The 22,856-nt window shown below is 41.1% G+C and overlaps 2 protein-coding genes across 4 annotated transcripts in view; both read left to right on the forward strand.

Annotated features, from left to right (window-relative positions):
* The window catches only part of LOC138797578 (BTB/POZ domain-containing protein 2-like), a 550,827-nt gene extending 544,855 nt beyond the window's left edge, over nt 1-5,972 (forward strand). For 2 of the 3 annotated variants that reach the window (XM_069977918.1, XM_069977917.1), the window contains one exon: nt 2,664-5,972. In XM_069977918.1, coding sequence (XP_069834019.1) covers nt 2,664-2,825 — 162 coding nt within the window. In that variant the 3' untranslated portion in view covers nt 2,826-5,972. The remainder of the gene's footprint in view (nt 1-2,663) is intronic. The other variant, XR_011363952.1, reaches the window with a different exon arrangement.
* A 7,902-nt stretch (nt 5,973-13,874) lies between these two features.
* Nucleotides 13,875-21,119, forward strand: LOC138797579 (uncharacterized). The gene is made up of 2 exons (XM_069977919.1): nt 13,875-18,459; nt 19,353-21,119. The coding sequence occupies exon 1, from the start codon at nt 15,427-15,429 to the stop codon at nt 16,717-16,719; it is 1,293 nt and encodes a 430-aa protein (XP_069834020.1). The 5' UTR covers nt 13,875-15,426; the 3' UTR covers nt 16,720-18,459; nt 19,353-21,119.
* Nucleotides 21,120-22,856: the final 1,737 nt, after the last annotated feature.

Consider the following 22,856-nt stretch of genomic DNA (forward strand, 5'->3'; position numbering starts at 1 on the left):
ATTTAGGGGAATTAGACTTTCAGGGTACATGGGATAGATCCTTTAGAGATAAATCCTCAAATTACGGAGAGTTGGCAGCAGTATTGGAAGCCGCCCTCAGATCTTCTAAGGACTATGTGCAGAATTCTAATGTTAGAATTTTATCTGACAACTCTACTACGGTGGCGCTTATAAATAGACAGGGAACCACCAAGGGTACTGCATAAAGGACGATCACAGGCCTGTGGGGTCAACCAGAGGGGGACTTATTCGCCACACAATCCAACTGGCAGGTGAGACAGTTCTGCTCTCTGTCCCCCAGGGATCGACCTCTAGCGATAGATGCACTGACACAGACTTGGAGGTGGAATCTAATGTACGCTTTCCTGCCATTGCCTCTTCTTCCTAGAGTCTTGAGGAAGATAAGACAAGACAGGGCCAAAGTGATTGTAGTAGCCCCCTTTTGGCCAAGGAGGGCTTGGTTTTCTTGCTTGACCCAAATGTCCATGTCAGACCCCTGGGTTCTCCCGGACCGTCTGGTACTTCTCCTACAAGGACCAGTTTAACATCCGCAAGTAGCCAAGCTCCACTTGATGGCCTGGCTCTTGAGAGGTTAATCTTAAAAGGTAAAGGTCTGGACTGGCCGGGATTCTGGACTTCCTACAAAGAGGACTAGAAAAAGGACTAAAACCAGCTACTTTGAAGGTACAGGTCTCTGCTCTAGGAGCATTATACGGTCATCCTCTAGCGAAACATCCATGGATTATTAAATTTTTTAAGGCCATCGCTAAACTGTGTCCTAGAGTTCCTAACAAAGTAGCCCCTTGGGACCTTAATACAGTCCTCTCCGCCTTAATTAAAGCCCCCTTTGAGCCTTTAGCAGAGGCATCGCTAAAGGTAGTAACGCTCAAAACAGCCCTGTTGGTAGCAATTACATCAGCCAGGAGGGTGAGTGAGATGATACATTTCTCATCCTCGATTCCACAGATCCCAGGAAGTGTTGCTGCCCTCTTTTTGTGATAGCCCCAAAAATGAAAAAGAGAGAGAGTACAATTGTTTAGATGTCAGGAGAGCGGTCCTTCCTTACTTGGAAGTTACAAAACCTTTCAGGAAGTCTAAGAGCCTATTTGTACAGGTTTCTGGTCCAAATAAAGGAAACAAAATATCTACATGTACTCTAGCTAGGTGGATCAGACAGGCTATTAGTCTTTGCTATACTTCCTCGGGTCTCTCTCCTCCTCTCTCTCTTAAAGCTCACTCCACACAAGCGGTGTCAGCATCTTGGGCAGAGAAAGGGGATGCCTCCATAGAGCAGATCTGTAAGACTGCCATCTGGTCTTCTCCTCACACTTTCTTCCGGCACTACCGTTTGGATCTTTCCTCTACTTCTGATGTCTCCTTTGGAAGGAAGGTCTTACAAGCTGTAGTCACACCCTGAATTCCTCTCTGGTATTCTCTCTGGTGGTGCTGTCATTTCGATGGGGAAAACCGTAGTTACTCACCGGTAATTTAGTTTCCCTGAGTACATGACAGCACCATTACATTCCCACCCTTTAATATTCTATTTCTCACTGGGTGATCACTTAGGGGTGTTTCTAGTAGATAATTTTATATATAGGGAGTAGAACTCTGATTAGTGAATAATATGTATGATTAGTCGATTATGGTTTCATGTTTATGGTTTTGTATGCTGTACATATGCGTGATTACATTTTTAAGGCTCTCTTCAGTCTCGGATATTCACTGAGGGAGGAGAGGTGGGCCGTTCTTTTTATTCTCCAGGTTTCCTGTCCCTGGGGGGCGGAGTCCCTCTCTCTGGTGGTGTTGTCATGTACTCGGGGAAACTACATTACCTGTGAGTAACTATGTTTTTTTCATACAACAGCGCTGAGTGCCGCAACTGACATCATTTTCATAGACAGTTTGTTAATGCAAATCTAATTCCTAGGTCAAAAATAGGAACATGTAAGGGGAAAAGAGGGACAGGGGGACGTGGGTAAAACGTAGGGACTGTCCCTCCAGAAGAGGGACACTTGGGAGGTATGATTCTGTATGACCTGTCTCATCCTGCTTTATACAACCTATTGGGTGTAATGGTTTCCCCTATACTGATATTGCAGGTAAATTAAACACACATTCCCACATCTGCATTTACAGACAAATTTTATCCTGTTGATTTCTATGTGCCTTTTTACACATCCACAAATTTTGACCTAGTGCAGACCATAATTGCGGCACGGACACACCAAAAGAACTCTATAGGATCCATATTTTTTTGCAGACGTTGCAGACATTACCTCTGTAACGTCCGCAGCAAATACAGATCCGCAGTTCTAGCTGGTGTCATCATTTTGACTATTCCTCTGCTTTTACAATCTATCCACTTTTTACATACTATCCACTTTTAGAGAGCCACCAGATATATGGACCATACAGATGCACTATGGATGGTTTCTTTGCAGGGTAGAAAGCAAATTATTTATTAGTTCTTAAAAAAAAACTATGGGGATTTATTAGGTTTTTGTCAGCCTTCATTTCACCAGAGCATTGGTAAGAAATGAAAGTTGAGCTCTGATTGCTTTGGGATCTTACTATAGGACAACTTGATCAATGTCCCCAATGTATTTTCCATTCCTTTACAAAGTTAAAATAATTAAAAATTATATTATCATTTTTTATTTTAGGGTCCGGACTCGCACTATGGTACAAAAGGACTACGCAAAGTTATACATGAATCTCCGACTACCGGTGCAAAGACATGCTTTACATTTTGTTATGCAGCTGGTAATAACAATGGGACTTCAGTCGAGGATGGACAAATCCCTGAAATTATATTCTACACATAAAATGCTCCTACTCAGATGATCTAGGATTGTGGTTGCGTCACATTTTACATCCAACGGAGCAGTTACAGAAAACTTGATTGTGTGCCTAGCATAGAACAACGTTTTCAGTTGGGAAAGTGTGGACTGCATTCTGTGACCTTTACTGACTAGACCTACTGCCGCCTTTCCCACATTTAGCAAGTCTTCAGCACTTGGCATGACTAGTAAACATCATTAACCCTTACCTCATCTCAGTCAGAGACATTTTAAATGCCAAAAACTACCTTCTTCCTGTGCCACTTAAATAAATGATGGTCTTTGTAAGTAGTAATACTACAGCTTTTGTGTGGATGGTATATTTTAGGTTTGAAATACTGTGAGGTAGGGCTGGGCAATTATGGCCTAAAATTTATATATACAGTGGTGCCTTGGATTACGAGCATAATTCGTTCCGGGACCGTGCTTGTAATCCAAATCTGCTCTTAAACCAAAGCAAATTTTCCCATAAGAAATCATAGAAGTGCAGACAATTGGTTCCACACCCCAAAAATAATGATTTATTTTTCTGAATTACATGTAAAACAGATGAAACAAAGATTAAGAAACAGCAGAATATGTGATATCATAACCTACTGTACAGTAATGGAGAGGATGGGAAACACAAGAGCTGAGAGAGACTGCAGGGAGCATGAAGGAATGAGCAGGGCAGATGTGGGCACATACATGCAGCGCTCTCTGTCCGGGGAGAGAGGGGTTATAGCTATGGAGAGATTACCCCCACAGTCCTGTCCCATGATGTAAGCCCCAGCCTGAAATGGATCTGCTATGATTTGGAAGGTGAGGGAGACTTACTGGGTCAGAGTACAGTGCTGTAGACCACGCTATGCAGACCATGCCCCTCCTCCACTCGCGCTCCCACCCAGAACATGGGGCTCTTAAACCAGAGCAATGCTCTTAAACCAAGTCACAATTTTGAAAAACTGTGAGCTCTTAAACCAAAACGCTCTTAAACCAAGTTACTCTTAAACCAAGGTACCACTGTGTATGTATATATATATATATATATATATATATATATATATATATATATATATATAAATATACACACACACACACACACCATTTTTTCCGGCGTGTAAGACGACTAGGCGTATATGACGACCCCCAACTTTTCCAGTTAAAATAGAGAGTTTGGCATATACTCGCCGTATAAGAGTACCCCTTCTCCAACACACACCAAATTAATAAAAAATATCAGACAGCAGTGAGATCTGGGAGGCATCTGGGAGGCAGAGAGGGAGGTACAGTAATACCAGTAGGATACAAGGACAGGCCAGACATGTAAAAGAGTGTGTTTTTCTGGGCACAGCGCCATTCTGCCGTATCTTTTTTTCCATATCCCGGACGTCTACAGCTTGCTCTGCCCTTCATACGGTCGCAGCGTACGGCGGGGATGAGGCCGTTTTCCAGCTCCTCCCACGTATGCGGGGACCATAGTCTCCAGTCCAGTTCCAAAGTTTTTCAGCACCCACTCTATAAAACGACACCCAGCGTATAAGACTACCCCTTACTTTTGAGAAGATTTTCCTGGGTTAAAAAGTAGTCTTATACGCAGGAAAATACTAAATATATATGTAATATATAATATATATATATATATATATATATATATAATATATATATATGTAATATATATATTTTTTTTTTTTAACAAAACACATTTTTTTATACATTGGAAGCATAGCCTTTTATTAAAGGGGTTGTCCAGTGATTTTTGTTCTTTCAAATCAACTGGTGTAAGAAAAGTATATAGATTTGTAATTTACTACCTTTAAAAAATCTCAAGTCTTCCAGTACTTCATGTATATCATGCAGGAAATGTTGTTTTATTTTCAGTCTGACACAGTACTCTCTGCTGACATCTGTGGCTGGGACAGGAACTGTCCAGAGCAGGAGAGGTTTTCAATGGTGATTCATAGAAAACCGAGACAGAATTCCTGTCTCGGCCAGAAATGTCAACAGAGAGCACTGTGTCAGACTGAAAATAAAACATTTCCTGCATGACATATAGTAGCTAATAACTATGGGAAGACTTGAGATTTTTTAATAGAAGTAAATTACAAATTTATATAACTTTCTGATATCAGTTTATTTGAAAGAAAAAGATTTTCGCTGTACAACCCCTTTAACAACCTCCCGCCGCTCCACTGTTAATTAACATCGCTGCGACCTATGCCCAAAGCTGCAGCGATGTTAATTAACGATCCAGGATGATACAGACGCAGGAGCTGCACCTGTGTCATCTGTGTCGGGTCCCGGCTATCAGTGATAGCCAGGGACCCGACGCAACTCTCAGCACGACCGCAGCAACTATAGGGCTCCAGACAGAGAATTCTCCCTTTACAGAGGGAGATATCTCTGTCCGGTGTCCATTGGGGCTCTGCGAAGATTGTAACAGCGGCTGGGGACAGAGGAGAGGGGGCAGACACAGGGACATCAGCTTATGGGATCATTATGATCCCATAAGCTGATGTCCTAAAACGAACTGGGCATTGAGGCATCAATGACCCCAGGTCATGAAAGGGTTAATATATCTGGCCGATCATCAGAATTATGAGGGACAATTTACATAATTATTATATTATGTATATTAAAAGGGTAGTGCCGCAAGCAACATTTATCACCTCCACAGGATAGGTTCCACTGGTTCCACCACTAATCTTAGAACTAGTCGTGTTCCCTTGTTTTAAGAAAAGTGGCGCTCATGAGTGCACACTGCTGCTCTAGTCATTCCTATGGGATTCAAAGTCATAATCGAGTACTGCACCAATGACCATCACTCACATTAAGCTGGGGCAGGACCCTCTTGTCAGAATTGTTGTGGTACCAGTGGTGATCAGACCCCCTTTAATGAAAAAAAAAAAATAGTTTTATTTTATTTATTTCTTTTGGGGGGTGAGATGGGAGGGATTTTTTCTTCTTCTTATAAATTGAACTTTTGGGCCCTATTACACAAAAAGATTATCATGCAAAAAATAAGTTTTGTTCGAATTTAGCTGATAATCTTTCCGATGCAGGTAATGATCAAATGACTAACAAAAATTTGTTGATGTTTTGTTGATTGCATCTTTTGAGCTGACTATAAAATCACCATTAACCATTAGCAAATCTTTTGGTGTATGTACACATCATTCGTCCGTTATTATTTTAGTTCGTATACGAACTATTGTAATTGCGATCGTAACTAACAACAATCGTTTGATGTATTATGGTGAATGAGTTCAGGTCATTCGCAGTAGTGCTCGTTTGTGATTGTTAATCTGAGAAAATAAAAATTCTGTTTGCCTAATAGGACCCCTAAAGGGGTTATCCAGCGCTGCAAAAACATGGCCAATTTCTTCCAGAGACAGCCCCACTCTTGTCTCCAGCTTGGGCGGGGTTTTGCTGCCTAGTTCCATTGAAGTGAATGGAGTTTAATTGCAAACCGCACCTGAACTGGAAACAAGAGTCGTGTTGTCTCTGTAAGAAAGTGGCCATGTTTTTGTAGCAGTGGATAACCCCTTTAAAGTTTACCTGTCAGGGAAACTTAACAAGAAAATGCGTCTGTCTCCTCACGCGTCAGGAGAGAATGGGCTATGCGGTCTTCTCCCATTTGTTTTTCCTGATCGATCGTGGTCTAAACTCTTTTTCACATGTCACTTTTGCATATTTAGGCTGGGTTCACACTACGTATATTTCAGTCAGTATTGTGGTCCTCATATTGCAACCAAAACCAGGACTGGATTAAAAACACAGAAAGGATCTGTTCACACAATGTTGAAATTGAGTGGATGGCCGCCATTTAATGGCAAATATTTGCTGTTATTTTGAAACAACGGCTGTTATATTGAAATAATGGCAGTTATTTACTGTTATATGGCGGCCATCCACTCAATTTCAACATTGTGTGAACAGATCCTTTCTGTGTTTTTAATCCACTCCTGGTTTTGGTTGCAATATGAGGATCACAATACTGACTGAAATATACGTAGTGTGAACCCAGCCTAAAAGTTTCTTTTCCTGAGTTTCCTGATTTGGAATACATTGGAATACAAGTAAAGGATTACTACTTAGCCTAATGAGCAGAAATGTCTGGTAGACATTGAGACCTTTGCCAGGCCACCATCTGCCGTGACAGAGTGCTGATGGCGAACTGGGGAAGCCACCGCCCCAGCTCTTGAACACTGTCAATGTCAATTTTACATTTGGAAACATTAAACTCCAATTTTCATTAACTTGTCTGTCAACTCTTTATTTGAAACTGTATCACAGGCTTTGCTGTAGTCCAGTTGGGGGGCAGTTCAACAATCTCAGATTGGAGTTCTTTAACCCCTTAAGGACAGAGCCAATTTGCATTTTTGCACTTTCGTGTTTTCCCTCCTTGTGCTTCAAAGGCCACAGCACTTGCATTTTTTCAACTAGAAACCCACATTAGCCCTTATTTTTTGCGCCACTAATTGTTCTTTGCAATGATAGGCTGTATTTTTTCATAAAGTACACTGCAAAACCCCCCAAAAATTCAAAGTGTGGTGAAATTGTAAAAAACCCAAACACATTTCTTTTATTTGAGTGGTATTTGTTTTCAAGCCATTGATAACAAATATATGTCCCTTAAAATTGCTCTATTCCCAGGCTTATAGCGCTTTTATCCTTTGGTTTATGGGGCTGTCTGATGTATCATTTTTTGTGCCATGATGTGTTCTTTCTATTAACCCTTTAACCCCTTAAGGACAGAGCCTGAAATGGCCTTAATGACAGAGACAAATTTTATGAATATGACCAGTGTCACTTTATTCATTAATAACTTCGGGATGCTTTAACCTATCCGGCTGATTCTGAGATTGTTTTCTCGTGACATATTGTACTTTACATTTCTGGTAAATTGGAGTCGATACTCATAACAAATCTTTATGAAAAAAAAACAAAAAATGTGAAAAAATGCATTTTTCCAACTTTGAAACTTTTTTGCGTATACAGAAAGTGGTTATATCACATAAATTATATATTAAATAGCATTAGCAACATGTCTACTTTATGTTGGCGGCATTTATTAAACTATCTTTAATTTTTTTTAGACGATAGGAAGCTTAAAACATTAGCAGCAAATTTCCAAATTTTCAGTAAAATTTCAAAATCTGATATTTTTAGGGACCTGTTCAGGTTTAAAGTGTATTTGAGGGGCCTGTATGTTAGAAAGCCCCACAAAGCACCCCATTTCAGAAACTGCACCCCCCAAACTCTGCAAAAGCATATCCAGAAAGTGTTTTAACCCTTTAGGGGAGTCACAGAAATAAAAGCTAAGTGTGTAAGGAATTTGAAAATTTTTATTTTCTGTGCAGAGATTTTATTGTAATCCAATATTTTTCATAATTATAAACCTATTACCAGAGAAATGCACCCCAATAATTATTGTCCCGTTTCTGCAGTTTATAGAAATACCCCATATGTGACCCTATTGCGCTATTTGACGCAACCACAAGCCTCAGATATAAAGGAGCGCCTAGTGAATTTCAACGCCTCCGTTATATTTGGTCATTTTTGACTGTACCACTTCAGGTTGGCAGAGGCTCTGGGGTGCCAAAACCTAAAAAACACCCCTAAAGGGACACCATTTAGAAAACTACACCCCTCAAGGAATGTAACAAGGGGTGCGGTGAGCATCTGGACCCCACAGGTGCTTCACAGATTTTCCGAACAATATGGCGTGAAAAAAGAAAAAAAAATTTTTTACACTAAAACGTTGTTCTAGCCTTCAACTTTTCATTTTCTTAAAGGGATAAGAGGCAAAAAAAGACACAAAATGTGTAGCGCAGTTTCTCCCGAGTACGGAAATACCCCACATGTGGCGATAAAGTGCCAAGGGGGCGCAGGACGAGCCTCCAAAGGGAAGGAGCGCCAATTGGCTTTTGGAAGCTGAATTTCACTGAAAAGGATTTCAAGGGCCATGTCGCATTTACAGAGCCCTCGTGCTGCCAAGACACTGGAAACCCCCCACTAGTGACCCTATTCTGGAAACTACACCCCTCAAGGAATCTAACAAGGGGTTCAGTGAGCATATGGACCCCACTGGTGACGGGCACAAATGTGGAACAATGTGACGTGAAAGGGAAAAATTTCATTTTTTCACTTTCATGGCACAAATGTGCCCGTCATCAAGGGGTCCATATCCTCACTGCACCCCTTGTTAGATTCCCTGAGGGGTGCAGTTTCCAAAATGGGGTCACTTGTGGGGGGTTTCCAGTGTTTTGGCAGCACGAGGGCTCTGTAAATGCGACATGGCGTTCATCATCCATTCTAGCCAAATCCAACCTCCAAAATCCAAATGGCGCTCCTTCCCTTCGGAGGCTTGCCCTGCGCCCACATGGCGCTTTATGTCCACATGTGGGGTATTTACGGACTCGGGGGAAATTGCTCTACACATTTTGTTTTTTTTTCCTCTTTTAACCCCTTGTGAAAATGATAAATTCAAGGCTAAACCAACATTATAGTGTAAAAAATGTAATATTTTATTTTCACGCCACATTGTTCCACATTTGTGCCCGTCACCAGTGGGGTCCATATGCTCACTACACCCCTTGTTACATTCCTTGAGGGGTGCAGTTTCCATAATGGGGTCACTTGTGGGGGGTTTCAACTGTCTTGGCAACACAGGGGCCTTTTGAATGCAACATGGCCCCTCGAAATCCATTCCATCCAAATCCAGCCTTCAAAAACCAAATGGCGCTCCGTCCCTTCAGAGGCTTACCCTGCACCCGCATGGCGCTTTATGTACACATATGGGGTATTTCCGTACTCAGGGGAAATTGCGCTACACATTAAATGTTTTTTTTTATCTTTTAACCCCTTGTGAAAATGAAAAAATCATGACAAGATTAATGATTTAGAGTAAAAATTTTACAAAAATTACACTAAATGTTGGTCTAGCCTTGATTTTTTTCCATTTCCACAAGGGGTTAAAAAAGAAAATGAACACAAAACGTGTAGGGTAGTTTCCCCTGAGTACGAAAATACCCCACATGTGGGCATAATGTGCCATATGGGCACAGGGCAAGTCACCAAAGGGACAGAGCGCCATTCAGAGGCTGGAATGGAGGATGGAGGCCATGTCGCAATTACAAAGCTCCTGTGCTGCCAGGACAGTAGAAACCCCCCACAAGTGACCCCATTCTGGAAACTACACCCCATAAGGAATCTAACAAGGGGTGCAGTGAGCATAAGGACCCCACTGGTGACGGGCCCTTACGTAGAACATGTGCCAAGAAAATAAAAAATAAATTTTTTTTCATTTTCACGTCCCAAATGTGGCCGTCACCAGGGGGCCATATCCCCACTGCCCCCCTTGTTAGATTCCTTATCGGGTGTAGTTTCCAGAATGGGGTCACTTGTGGGGGGTTTCTACTGTCCTGGCAGCACAGAGGCTTTTGTAATTGCATCATGGCCTCCTCTAATGGGAATGGCGGCCATACCTACTTAGCTGGGGAAAAGGGACAATTCTAATTTATTTGGGGGTATTAGGCCAATTATTAGTTTATAAGGTTGAAAATGACAGGTGTCCATCAAACTCAACCTGTGTTGATCCAGAGGAAGGCAAAAACCCCTCGTGAGGCAGACGACAGTAGCCTCATCACTGGGAAAAATTTCTTCCCGACTCCATATTGGCAATCAGAATAATCCCCGGATCAACGTGACCCCTGAAATAGGAATAAGGGACAGAATTTAGATAATGTAGGACCCCAATGACGTGTGGTACACCTTGGAGCGATCCAGTATGCTGAGGCCGGGGCGATCAGGACAGGCATCACACTGGAAAATGGTGTCCTTCCTGATCCCCCTGTTACACCACACTCTGCACTTCTTCTGGGGTCTCCCGTTCTCCTGTGTGCGGGACATCACCTGGAAAATGTTGTCCTGGTGCGATACGGGGTCCCTCACATCCAGAAGCGCTGGGTCCGCTCCATGGCTGCTAAATATTAGGGCTCTATTACTGCTTCTGATATGTTCGGATCGTGCCGCAATCTACAGTAGCTCGGGCAGCGAGGGACCGGAAGAGGGGGTGCTGGTATAAAAGTTATCCCCGTACAGGTGGCAACCTTTATCCAGCAGATCTTCCCACTTGTTCCGAGGATGGGGGGGGGGGGCATCTGGGGGCTGCATTCAGGTGTCCCTTCCTACATACACTCTAAGGGTACGTGCACACTGCAGAATCGCGACAGATAACCCTTCGTGCATTCCGCAGTTGGCACCCACCGGCGGAGTGATGCAGGCGCACGTCTCCACACGTGTCATAGACTCCATTCTATGCACGGGCAGATTCCGCTCTCCGTCCAACGTGTTCATTCTTTGGATGGACGACGGATTCCGCCCGTGCATAGAATGGAGTCTATGACACGGGTAGAGACATGCGCCTGCATCAGTCCGCCGGCGGGTGCCAGCTGTGGAATGCACGAAGGGTTATCCTTCGCCATTCCGCAGTGTGCACGTACCCTAAATCTGTAAGAGTACCCTGAGGTACGCTCACACAGTTTGTAGAATTTCACGCCATACCGTGATCTCTTATTGGGATGGTACTGGCGGAAAAGACGTGTCTGGGGGGCAGCGTACGCTACGCTACCCCCAGACACGTCACAGGATGATGAGGATGATGAGGATGAATGGAGGAAAGAAGGATCCCCCCATTCATCCTCACTGGCTGTTTCGGTGTCGGAGGCAATAATAACGTATCCCTCTGACGCCGAAAACACCCTGGGGGCCATCTTTATACGGGGATTGGTATATGGGGTATGTAGTGGTGTAGTGTCAAACTTTATTCAATGTAGTGTGGTGTAATGTAGTGTTTTTTACATGTTTTTTTACAGTAAGTATAAAAAAAAAACCTACGCCAACAAATGGGTTGCTGATAAATGCCGCACTTATGTGCGGCACTTATAAGCAGACCGTGGCAGTAGAATATAGAAAAAAAACACCCTACGCCAAAAAGGAGGAGTTGCTGATTAGCAGCGCACTTTCGTGCGATGCTGATCAACACTCAGCGGCGATAGGGTGCGGAGAATAGAAAAAAAAATTTGAAAAAAAAACAAACATTTTTTTCCACATTCTGAACATCCCTGTAGCTGCTGATAAGTGTATTACACATATCAGCCGCTAGAGGGCAGCAGAGCGCAAAATATGGAAAAAGCCGACGCTGGAGCCGAAAATAGCCGAGAGAAGCCGAACGTGACGTCACGGAGGAAGCCGAAGACCCGAACGAACACGAGGACGGCGAACCCGGAAGACGCCGATCAGGAGCCCGGGACAGGTGAGTAATGTACAAATACCTGCTCTGGACCCCTCCGCTACCTAGCCGAGGGGTCCAGGGCAGGTATTTACTATTTTGTGGGACTCTGATCGCCGTGCCACCGGCCCGATCGCCGTGAACGGCCGGCCGGTACCGGCGATCGGGCCGGTGGCACGGTGACCACCATTACTTTTTACAGTAATGGCGGTCGGTGCCGTCCTCGGACAGCACCGACCGCCATTTTTTTCCGGGTCACCGATGACCCGGAAAGGTTCCGATCGCCGCTATTGGCTGATCTGAATTGATCAGCCTATAGCGGCGATCGTAAGCACGGGGGGTGTTAACCACCCCCCGTGCCATGAAGCTAAGATGGCCTGCTATGATTTATAGCAGGCCATCTTCCCCGATCGCTGTGTGCGAACACGCAGCGATCGGGGAAACATCGGGCATAAATTTACGCCCTGATGCGCCAAGTACCAGGGCGCGAGAGCGTAAGTTTACGCCCGATGTCGTTAAGGGGTCAAGGACCGTTCTAACTTTTGTTTTTGCGTTTTCGTTTTTTCCTCCATGTGCTTAAAAGGCTATAGCACTTGCATTTTACACCTACAGACCCTACAGACCCTTACACCTACAGACCCTACAGGCCCCGGTCTGAACGTCCTTAACGGCATCAGGGCGTAAATATACGCCCTATGTCGTTAAGGGGTTGATACCTTGATTGTGCATATGCAACTTTTTGATCGCTTTTTATTAAACTTTTTCTGAATTTGAATGCGCAATTTGGCACTTTGGGATTTTTTGGCGCTTACGCCGTTTACCGTGCGAGATCAGGAATGGGATAAATTAATAGTTCGAGCGTTTGCGCACGTGGCGATACCAAACATGTTTGTTTGTTTATTTATTTATTTATTTTTATTTATAACATGGGAAAAGGGGGGTGATTCAAACTTTTAATATGGGAGGGGGCTTTTTATTAATAATACCACTTTTATTTTTTATTTTTTTTAAAGACATATACTAGAAGCCCCCCTGGGGGACTTCTAGTATATGCATACTGATCTCTCATTGAGTTCTATACTGTATAGTTATACATCATAGATCAATGATATAGGCATTGGATTGCTTTCGGCTGCCGAGCCAGGATCAGTGCCATTACGGCGCAGACCCCCGGAGGTAGCGGATGTGTGGATCGCTTCTCCGGGACAACGTCCCGAGGGAGCCATCCACCCCACTAGACACCAGGGACGTGGACAGCCCGCATTTTAAATGCTATGGTTAACCATACTGTGATTGTGAAAGCCTCCCACTTATAACACTGAGCAGAAGTAGCTATTCACATGGTCAGCAGCAGCAGTCTTATCTTCATCAATAAATGTATTGTCCATATTACTTGTATCTAATGCTGCTGTTATTTTTCTTCCTGTCACTAATATATCTGAAGAAGGTTTTATTCCCCTCAGTAACAGATTTTGCCATTTCTTCCTCTTTTGAGTCTTTTTCTCCTTTGTCAGGGCCGGCCTTAGGGGAGATGGCGCCCTGTGCATTCTTTTGGCTCCCCCCCCCCGGCTGATTGTAGCCCATCCCAAGCCTATCTCTTGGAGACACACACTGTATATACTGCTTACACAGACAGATACAGTCACATATACACATACAGACACACGGGGGAGGTTCATCAAACATGGTGTAAAGTGAAACTGGCTCAGTTGCCCCTAGCAACCAATCAGATTCCACCTTTCATTCTTCACAGACTCTTTGGTTGCTAGGGGCAACTGAGCCGGTTTCACTTTACACCATGTTTGATGAATCTCTCCCACAGTGTATATACTGCTTACACAGACACACAGTATATATATCCTGCAAACACAGACACAAATACAGTCACATATACAGATACACACTACACATACCCACCACTGGGAGTTGTTGTTGTCCTACCACACAGAGCCACACAGGAGCATGCTGGGAGTTGTTGTCCTACCACATAGAGCCACACAGGAGCATGCTGGGAGTTGTCCTACCACACAGAGCCACACAGGAGCATGCTGGGAGTTGTTGTCCTACCACACAGGGGCATGCTGGGAGATGTCCTACCACTCAGAACCACACAGGAGTATGCTGGGAGTTGTTGTCCCACCACACAGAGCCACATAGGAGTATGCTGGGAGTTATTGTCCTACCACACAGAGCCACACAGGAGTATGCTGGGAGTTGTTGTCCTACCACACAGAGCCACATAGGAGTATGCTGGGAGTTGTTGTCCTACCACACAGAGCCACACAGGAGTATGCTGGGAGTTGTTGTCCTACCACACAGAGCCACATAGGAGTATGCTGGGAGTTGTTGTCCTACCACACAGAGCCACTGTTAAATACGATGTGTTTTACAATGAACAATATCTTGGTATAATATAATGTAAGTCATATATATACTACTGATCTCATCATAATAGCACAACATTATTCACTGTATAAGTAATTGTAATACTGACATAATATCATATTCTATACTAAGTAAACGTGTATAAGTTGGAAATAGATTCCTAAGTGTACACATCACTATTTATGATTCCATGACGTATGTAGGGTGGTAATGTCAGTACACAGCACGATAACTATACATCCATAAGTGGAAGCAGGTTATGCTGATGCATAGAGAAAGAGTTCTATATTTGTTATGGTCATATATGTGCAGACAAACACACTCAATTATAATAAACACACCCACACATGACATTGACAGTGAGTCATGAACCCTATATAAGATGGTAGTCACCAAGATGGAGGGTGGGTTGGATCAGGGCTGTACAGAAGGTATGAGCCCTATGTCACAAGAAGGATCCAGAGCCTTCAAGGAGAAGGTTGTGATGTAAGCGTAAAGGAAGGAATGTCCCCAGGATGCTTGAGTGAAGCAACAGCTGCCTGAAGCTCGTGACGATTTGTGAGACAAACCCTTCACTTCAAAGAACTCTTATATGAACTATGGACACTAGACACTAAGGGCTGTAAGACATTTCTCTGATATTCATTTCTATACAATTCTGTAACTTTCACTACTTTTAAAGAAGAAGCAATAAATCTCCATTTTATAAAGAAACCTCTCTGATGTTATCCTACTGCGGCGAGCCATAAACTACAGGTGCCAACGCCATTTTCTACAGTTTGGCGAGTGCCAGCCATACTAAGCTCCTTCAGCTTGAACAGGGGGGAGGAGTCGAAACCCCAGAGACATACGTTTCAAGTTTTTAGAACACGGAGAACCTAAGGACAGTAGGAAGGACAACGGGAATCCAGACACGTGACTGTGCTGATGATCAGGAACAAGGTTGTAAGTATGGAGACTTTATCTTCTATTACTGAGAAAAGTGCTGTAGAATGTACAGTAAAGTCTAGTGATCAGCCAGATTTAAGTATAGCATGGATGCATTTGTATTCACAATGTAGTGCTATGAATAGAAACTTAGATGAAGATTTAAAATTAATTAACATTGCACATTTGGTGAAGGTTTATCATTCTTTTGTTGAACAATGTATGGATCCTAGTGTAACGACTGTAACTGCTCCAACAATAGACACAGCTACGCAGTGTAGTATTTCTGAAGAGAATGTGTCAATGGGCCATGCTGAAGACAGTTCTTTTCAGAAGAAACTTTTAAATATAAAGGAAACCAGCTTAAAACTGAAGGTGGGACAATACTTATTTAATCTAAGTAAGGAATTTCCTGCATATGATGAAAAACTGCATGTATGCAGGAATTCTGAGATTTTTGAGAGTTTTGCTGAGAAATTTGATCTATCAAATGAACAAAAGAACAGATTGTTCAAAATATGGCTACCAGTAAACTTAAGTAGATGCCTAGAAGTAAAAAAGTGTTTTGACAATGATGAATGGTTACATTCTGATGACGTAGGACGGTTACAGTTACTCTGCAATGCTACAGAGGGAGTTCCTACATTGGACATTTTGAATAAATTAAGAATTGGCTGGAATGAATGTACTTTTACATTCATGTCCATGTACAAAAGAGCATATAAAGCAATTTGTTCAAACATGTTCAATGTAAAAAGTAACTTTATACAGAAGTTCAAATTCTTAGATCCTGTAACCAGAGTATTGGCATCTGACAAGGAATCTATTTTGGAAGCTGCCAAGGTAATCGATATCGCCAGACGGCAGGAGTCCCACAGAGAAATCCCACAAAATAGTCAAAAAGAGATTAAAATATCAAAACAGCCATATACCTCTAAAACATATTTCAATGATGAGATATATTTAGAGAGACGTAAAAAGATTCATGTAAAACCCAAATCTTACTTTGAGACAATGTCAAAAGTAAATGATTCGGGAGTGAGTGTGACAGCTGTTCAGACACCTAAAAGTAGGGAGAGACCAAGGATACGTGATCCTCGGCCTGTCACGGAGCTGTCAAGCCAAGACAGATTGGTACCAAATGGTTCCAAAGCTGACGTTCTTACACTCATAAATAACAAGATCAGGAAAATGCATAAATTAGGAGAACCTCAATATTTGAGAAATGCATTTCATATAGTCAATGATTTTCTAAATCATGAAGTGTTCAGACCTGGAATAGGGATTGGCTAGATGTTTCATATAATATGTGAAAGATATTAATTACTGGTAACGGACCCGGCTTTGTACTAAGGACTTGAGTTATTTAATTACGGAATAAAAAGTAGTTATTATGTATTATTAGTAATATATGAGATATTATTAATATGTATAATGCAATGCAAATTAATACATAATAATAAGGATAATAATAAAAATAATATTTTTTTATTTTTATTGCGCCAGCAGATTCCGTAGCACTTATAATCATAGTTTAGATCCTGAGAACATAGAAAGGGAATTAATGACAGTTTTAAAAGTGTAACTGATATAGATATATACAGTGTATATGGTTTAAGCTAATAACCTTTCTCCCCCTAGAAATTCTTTTTAAATGTCAAAGGCTATAAATAAGTGTATGGGTTACTCCTCAGAAGTCAGGAAAGATATGTATGTACAGGGATTCTGTATTGTATCTATTACTTTTCCATTTGTTATTAACTTTAGTAGTTAATTTCAGGAATCACTCCCAATGGCTAAATTCTTAAATGTATGATATGTGATTCTAATGATATTTTCTCTCATTATAGAGTCTTCACAAAAAAGAATATGAGCATTTTTGTGGTTAATGGTTGAATGTAAAGTAATAGTTTTTTTGTGTTAGCTTGCAATGCTTTTTAATGATGTAACTAATTTGTCATAACAAAATCTGTCACTAATATAAGAGGAATTGCATTTGCTGAGATTAAACAATGTATTGTACTGTTGCATGTTATTCTCATTCAGTGCAAGTATTAAGGCATGTGTTTGGATAAGTGATTGATGGGAACAGGAGGGCCTGGAATGTATATATGTTTCCTCTCTCTCCCTCTCTCACCCTCTCGTGTTTCATGTCTATATGTTTTTGTCTGTGAAAAGACCATTTTAAAGAAAGGCCTATATTTTTTTTCAACATGGAAGAATCGGTATATTGAGGTACAACCAATACACCAAGACTTGTTGGATCCATTAAACATCTATTTTTTAGAAGTATCCTAGGAAAATACTTAAGGTTTTTATGCGCATTATTTTTTAAGAAGAGACTAAATGTGAAAATCCTCTGAGATGAATGAATGTACACATGTCAGGAATAAGTGACGTGTAAGAGGTTATAGCAGCTGCTCAGTAAGAGAATGTATGTCTATGGTACCGTGTGTGCGTGATGTATCGTATTACTAAGGACAGGTGTCTTGGTTGTTAAAAGGGTTAAACATGAGGTAATATAGGAGGGAATATTAAGTGCACAATATTTTATCCTGAGTATCATCATAAGAACACTGATATATATTTGATGTTTATCCAAATATACAAAGACACATTTTCAGAGATACATAATGGTTTAGGGGTTATATTTAATCATGTCATTATAAATATGTCATTATCAGAAGTTTAAGTTCATTCTTTAACAAATGTTGTTTCAGTTTCTTACAGGACTATTTGATGGTGTCATTTCAGTTCTTTCAGTTGAGAAGTCCAATACACAAATACAAATGTGTGAACACACAGTGTGTGCATATATCTACGAGCATATGTGTTTGATAACAGTATGAATATATACACACACATATATACACAACTATATGTTTCATTTGGGTATATTTGTTTATTTTTAATGTGTTTTCATTAGAACTACGATACTATTGATGTCTGCCTCAGAAGACTGTCTGCCAAGAATAGCAAGACATATCACATAAAATATTTCATTCACTCATACAAATATGGTGGTTATAGAAGGTGAATAATATTATATTGCGGGATTATTAATAAATATAGCAAATACGTGTGGTGATAGTGTTCCAGTGAATAAAGGAAGTAGTATATAATATAATAACATGTGAAAGCACACTGACTTTTAACAAAAACAAGGTCTATAACAATAATATTGTTTCATTGATTAGGAATGGTGTTTTTTAAAGGTAAAAACATTCAAACTATATTTTTTGGTAAATTGTGGTAATGCTTCTTCACTGAATATGGTTACAATAGTCTGGACTTTTGATAGTATTATCTTGGTGACATATTCATTGAATGAAACATTCTGTTATTTATTCTATCCGAATAATGTTGAAAACATCTTTAGGTATAAGGACAACAAGTCATTTCATGCTTAAAGATAATTTAAAGTGATCTAACTATTGCAAGACCATATTCTAATCTTACTGAATACATAAATGAACATTCTAGTAAATGAGGTTTTTGAGTAAAATAGATATGGGAATATTTAAGGTAAAATAAAGTAATATGCTATGGTACACTGTGATTATCATAGGATAGTAATAATCACCAAGTTTTTGGTGTAGGATAGGGAAGAAAAAGTAGATCTTCAATCAAGACATCAAAGCCTAGAATTTTTGTATAGATTTTTGATTTTTTCCAGCATTGATGACCAGTAGCCAGAGAAAGAGACTGATATGTAATTCTTATCCAAGTAAAGCACTTGAAGGGAACAGATAAATCATGGACTGTTTTACTATTCTTTTCTTTGATCAACTGGCATGCTGAGACTTCTAGTACCACAAGCTTCTAGATGGCTATTGAACTTTCTTCAGGTGATCTATCCTGGGACTATGCTAAAGTATCTTCATGATTGACATTCTTTTGTTTGTTATATTTTTAACTATGTCAAGCCAACTACAGATGCCATGACCGGAAGTCGAGTGGGCAGAGTGTGAGGAAAGATGAAAGTTTGCACAATCCTCTACTGCTAACAGCAAGTCTACAAGTGAGTTTTAAAAGACTTTGTTCATTTCATTAAATCTCCTCCAGTGGTCATGATGGCAAAGGACAAAAATGGCATATTTAAGTGATGGTTGCTGGACTATGCTTTTATCAAGTGTAAGTTATATAAGATTCTATCCACCTCAGAGAGTTGTTGGAAAAGATTGCTCCTAAAGTCTGAATACAATGGACTTTGTGCTATAAGCTAAATCTTTGTCTCCACAATCTGGATGAGAAATGACTATGTTATGTTACAAGATGTCTGCTCCAGGTACTGATGACCCTTGTAAAGATTACAGAAGTCACAGATGAAATGTGAAAGTCGTTTGCACAAACAAGGGGGGTCAAGAAGTGTTAACTCTTTGTTGTGTTTTTTCAGTAGCCTGGCAGGTGTCACCTGACAGTTTCAATTCCAGAGAGACAAAGACTCAAGGACTGTTAACCATGCAAAGGAAAAGAGATGGATTATTGCTTGAGGCATAATATCAAGACATTGATTTTGTTGTTTACTTTTTCAGCGAAGGAATTATTTTTCAAAAGACTTTGCCAATCATATTTTGATTAATTAACAACAAAGGGATCTATAACCTAAAGACTTAAAGTCATCTGAACCATTCCAAGTTTACCATGGATCCAGATGAAGACAAGAAGATACATTTTTTAGACTAGGCCTAGCTAGAATTCTATCTTTTTATAAAATCAAATCACAGTTTCTCATAACATAATAATAATTTAAATGCTACAAATCTATTATGGGTAAAGTGATAATTTTCATAGACTTGTTATTAAAGTGATAGACGTTGTCCTGTGTGTTTATAAGAAGAATGAAGAAAGAAGATTCAGTGATCTCTAATGTATAAAAGGTATTGTTCATTGGAAAGTCTTGATACATTGAGGAGTCAATACAATGTATTTCATCCTCAAGAGGGGGAAATGTTAAATACGATGTGTTTTACAATGAACAATATCTTGGTATAATATAATGTAAGTCATATATATACTACTGATCTCATCATAATAGCACAACATTATTCACTGTATAAAGTAATTGTAATACTGACATGATATCATATTCTATACTAAGTAAACGTGTATAAGTTGGAAATAGATTCATAAGTGTACACATCACTATTTATGATTCCATGACGTATGTAGGGTGGTAATGCCAGTACACAGCACGATAACTATACATCCATAACTGGAAACAGGTTATGCTGATGCATAGAGAAAGAGTTCTATATTTGTTATGGTCATATATGTGCAGACAAACACACTCAATTATAATAAACACACCCACACATGACATTGACAGTGAGTCATGAACCCTATATAAGATGGTAGTCACCAAGATGGAGGGTGGGTTGGATCAGGGCTGTACAGAAGGTATGAGCCCTATGTCACAAGAAGGATCCAGAGCCTTCAAGGAGAAGGTTGTGATGTAAGCGTAAAGGAAGGAATGTCCCCAGGATGCTTGAGTGAAGCAACAGCTGCCTGAAGCTCGTGACGATTTGTGAGACAAACCCTTCACTTCAAAGAACTCTTATATGAACTATGGACACTAGACACTAAGGGCTGTAAGACATTTCTCTGATATTCATTTCTATACAATTCTGTAACTTTCACTACTTTTAAAGAAGAAGCAATAAATCTCCATTTTATAAAGAAACCTCTCTGATGTTATCCTACTGCGGCGAGCCATAAACTACAGGTACCAATGCCATTTTCTACAGCCACATAGTAGTATGCTGGGAGTTGTTGTCCTACCACACAGGGGCATGCTGGGAGATGTTGTCCTACCACACAGACAACAACACACACAGAGCACACACAAACTCCACTAACACACACAGACAGAGATAGATATACTCACAGTCACACTGCAGTAGTGAAGGATGTCTCTGCCCATGAGGAGAAGCAGGTAGAGCGGAGGATCACACTGCTGTTGTCTCCGTCGGGGGAGGGGACGGGGTTATGGGCCTCTGTGAGCTGGGAGACGCTGTGGGGGGGGGGCGGGGGATGGGGGCCAGGCTGCAGTCACATGTCCGGGGAGAAGAGCTTCCTCGGCTGCTGTGCTAAGGCAGGGGACGGATATATGGCCTCAGGGGGATGCAGGTGGCTTCCTGCCGGGAGTGCACAGCGCCCTGTGCGGCCGCACTGCTCGCACACCCCTAAGGCCGGCCCTGTCCTTTGTCATCTTCTGTATATGTTATCCTCCTCTCATATATCTTCCTCTGTCAGCTACACCTCCAGTCTCTTTATACCACCTATAGGATGATATGTCTCCTTCTGAATAATGTTATATATCCTCCTCTCTGTCAGCTGCACCTCCAGTCTCTTTATACCTCCTATGGGCTAGGTTCACAAAACTTTAAAATTTTTTAAAAGGCGGACGATTTTCATTTAAAAAGAAAACGTCAGTTTTTGCCGCAATTTAACTGACTACAATGGCAATGCATCGAAGTCAATGGGAAGATGGACGTCCAATGTACACAGTGTATTGAATAACGGACGTTTTTGTTGCAGACGTCAAAATAATGAACAGGATCATTATTTTTGGATGTCTTTTACAAACAGCGGACGTTATTTATTAGTAGTTCACACACAGTTTTCCTTTTGTCACCGTTCTTTCTCTGTCTTTACTATTAAATTTAATGGACTTTTCAATTAAGACACATCCAAAGTCCAATTAGTAACCAAACTAGTATAATGTGCTAACAGCTGTCATTGCACTAAGGGGAGGCCAGACAGCTAAATAACGTCCGTTATTTTAGGCTCAAAATAACGGACGTCATTTTAAACTGAGCTAAAAAAAAACGTAGCCATAGGATCACTGTGTCTCCTTCTGTGTATTGTTATATATCCTCTGTCAGCTACACCTTCAGCCTCCATACCTCCTATAAGATGATATATCTCCTTCTGTATAGTGTTATATTTCTTTCTTTCAGCGTCACCTCCAGTCTGGGCATGGCTACAGTTGGATCTTTTAAAAACAACTAAAGGTCTGCGTAAAGCAACACCCTGTTCCCCTCGGCCCAAAGCCTAACAAAAAAGAATCTGTTATTGCCAAGAATCTTAATTGCCATGGGTTCAATGCTTAGCACTAAGAGCAAGGGGGAGAGGGGACAACTCTGCCATGTGCCTCTACTTAAAACAAATGCAACCAAAGACCTTTCTTCTATTGGCACGCAGTCCCCAGCATAGAGCAACTTAACCATCTGAATAAAACGTGAACCATACCAGATTGCCGCAGGTACTCCCACTGCACCCTGTCAAACACCTAAACTGCGTCCAATGACAGTATAGAGTGCAACACCAGATTCCTTATCAGTTGCAGATTTTCATGTAGTCGTCTAATATTGTGTTTCACCATGCGACCTGCCATGAACCCACACTGTTCCTGGTGCACAATTCCT

The sequence above is a fragment of the Dendropsophus ebraccatus genome, chromosome 7, assembly GCF_027789765.1.
Source record: "Dendropsophus ebraccatus isolate aDenEbr1 chromosome 7, aDenEbr1.pat, whole genome shotgun sequence".
Lineage (NCBI taxonomy): Eukaryota > Metazoa > Chordata > Amphibia > Anura > Hylidae > Dendropsophus > Dendropsophus ebraccatus.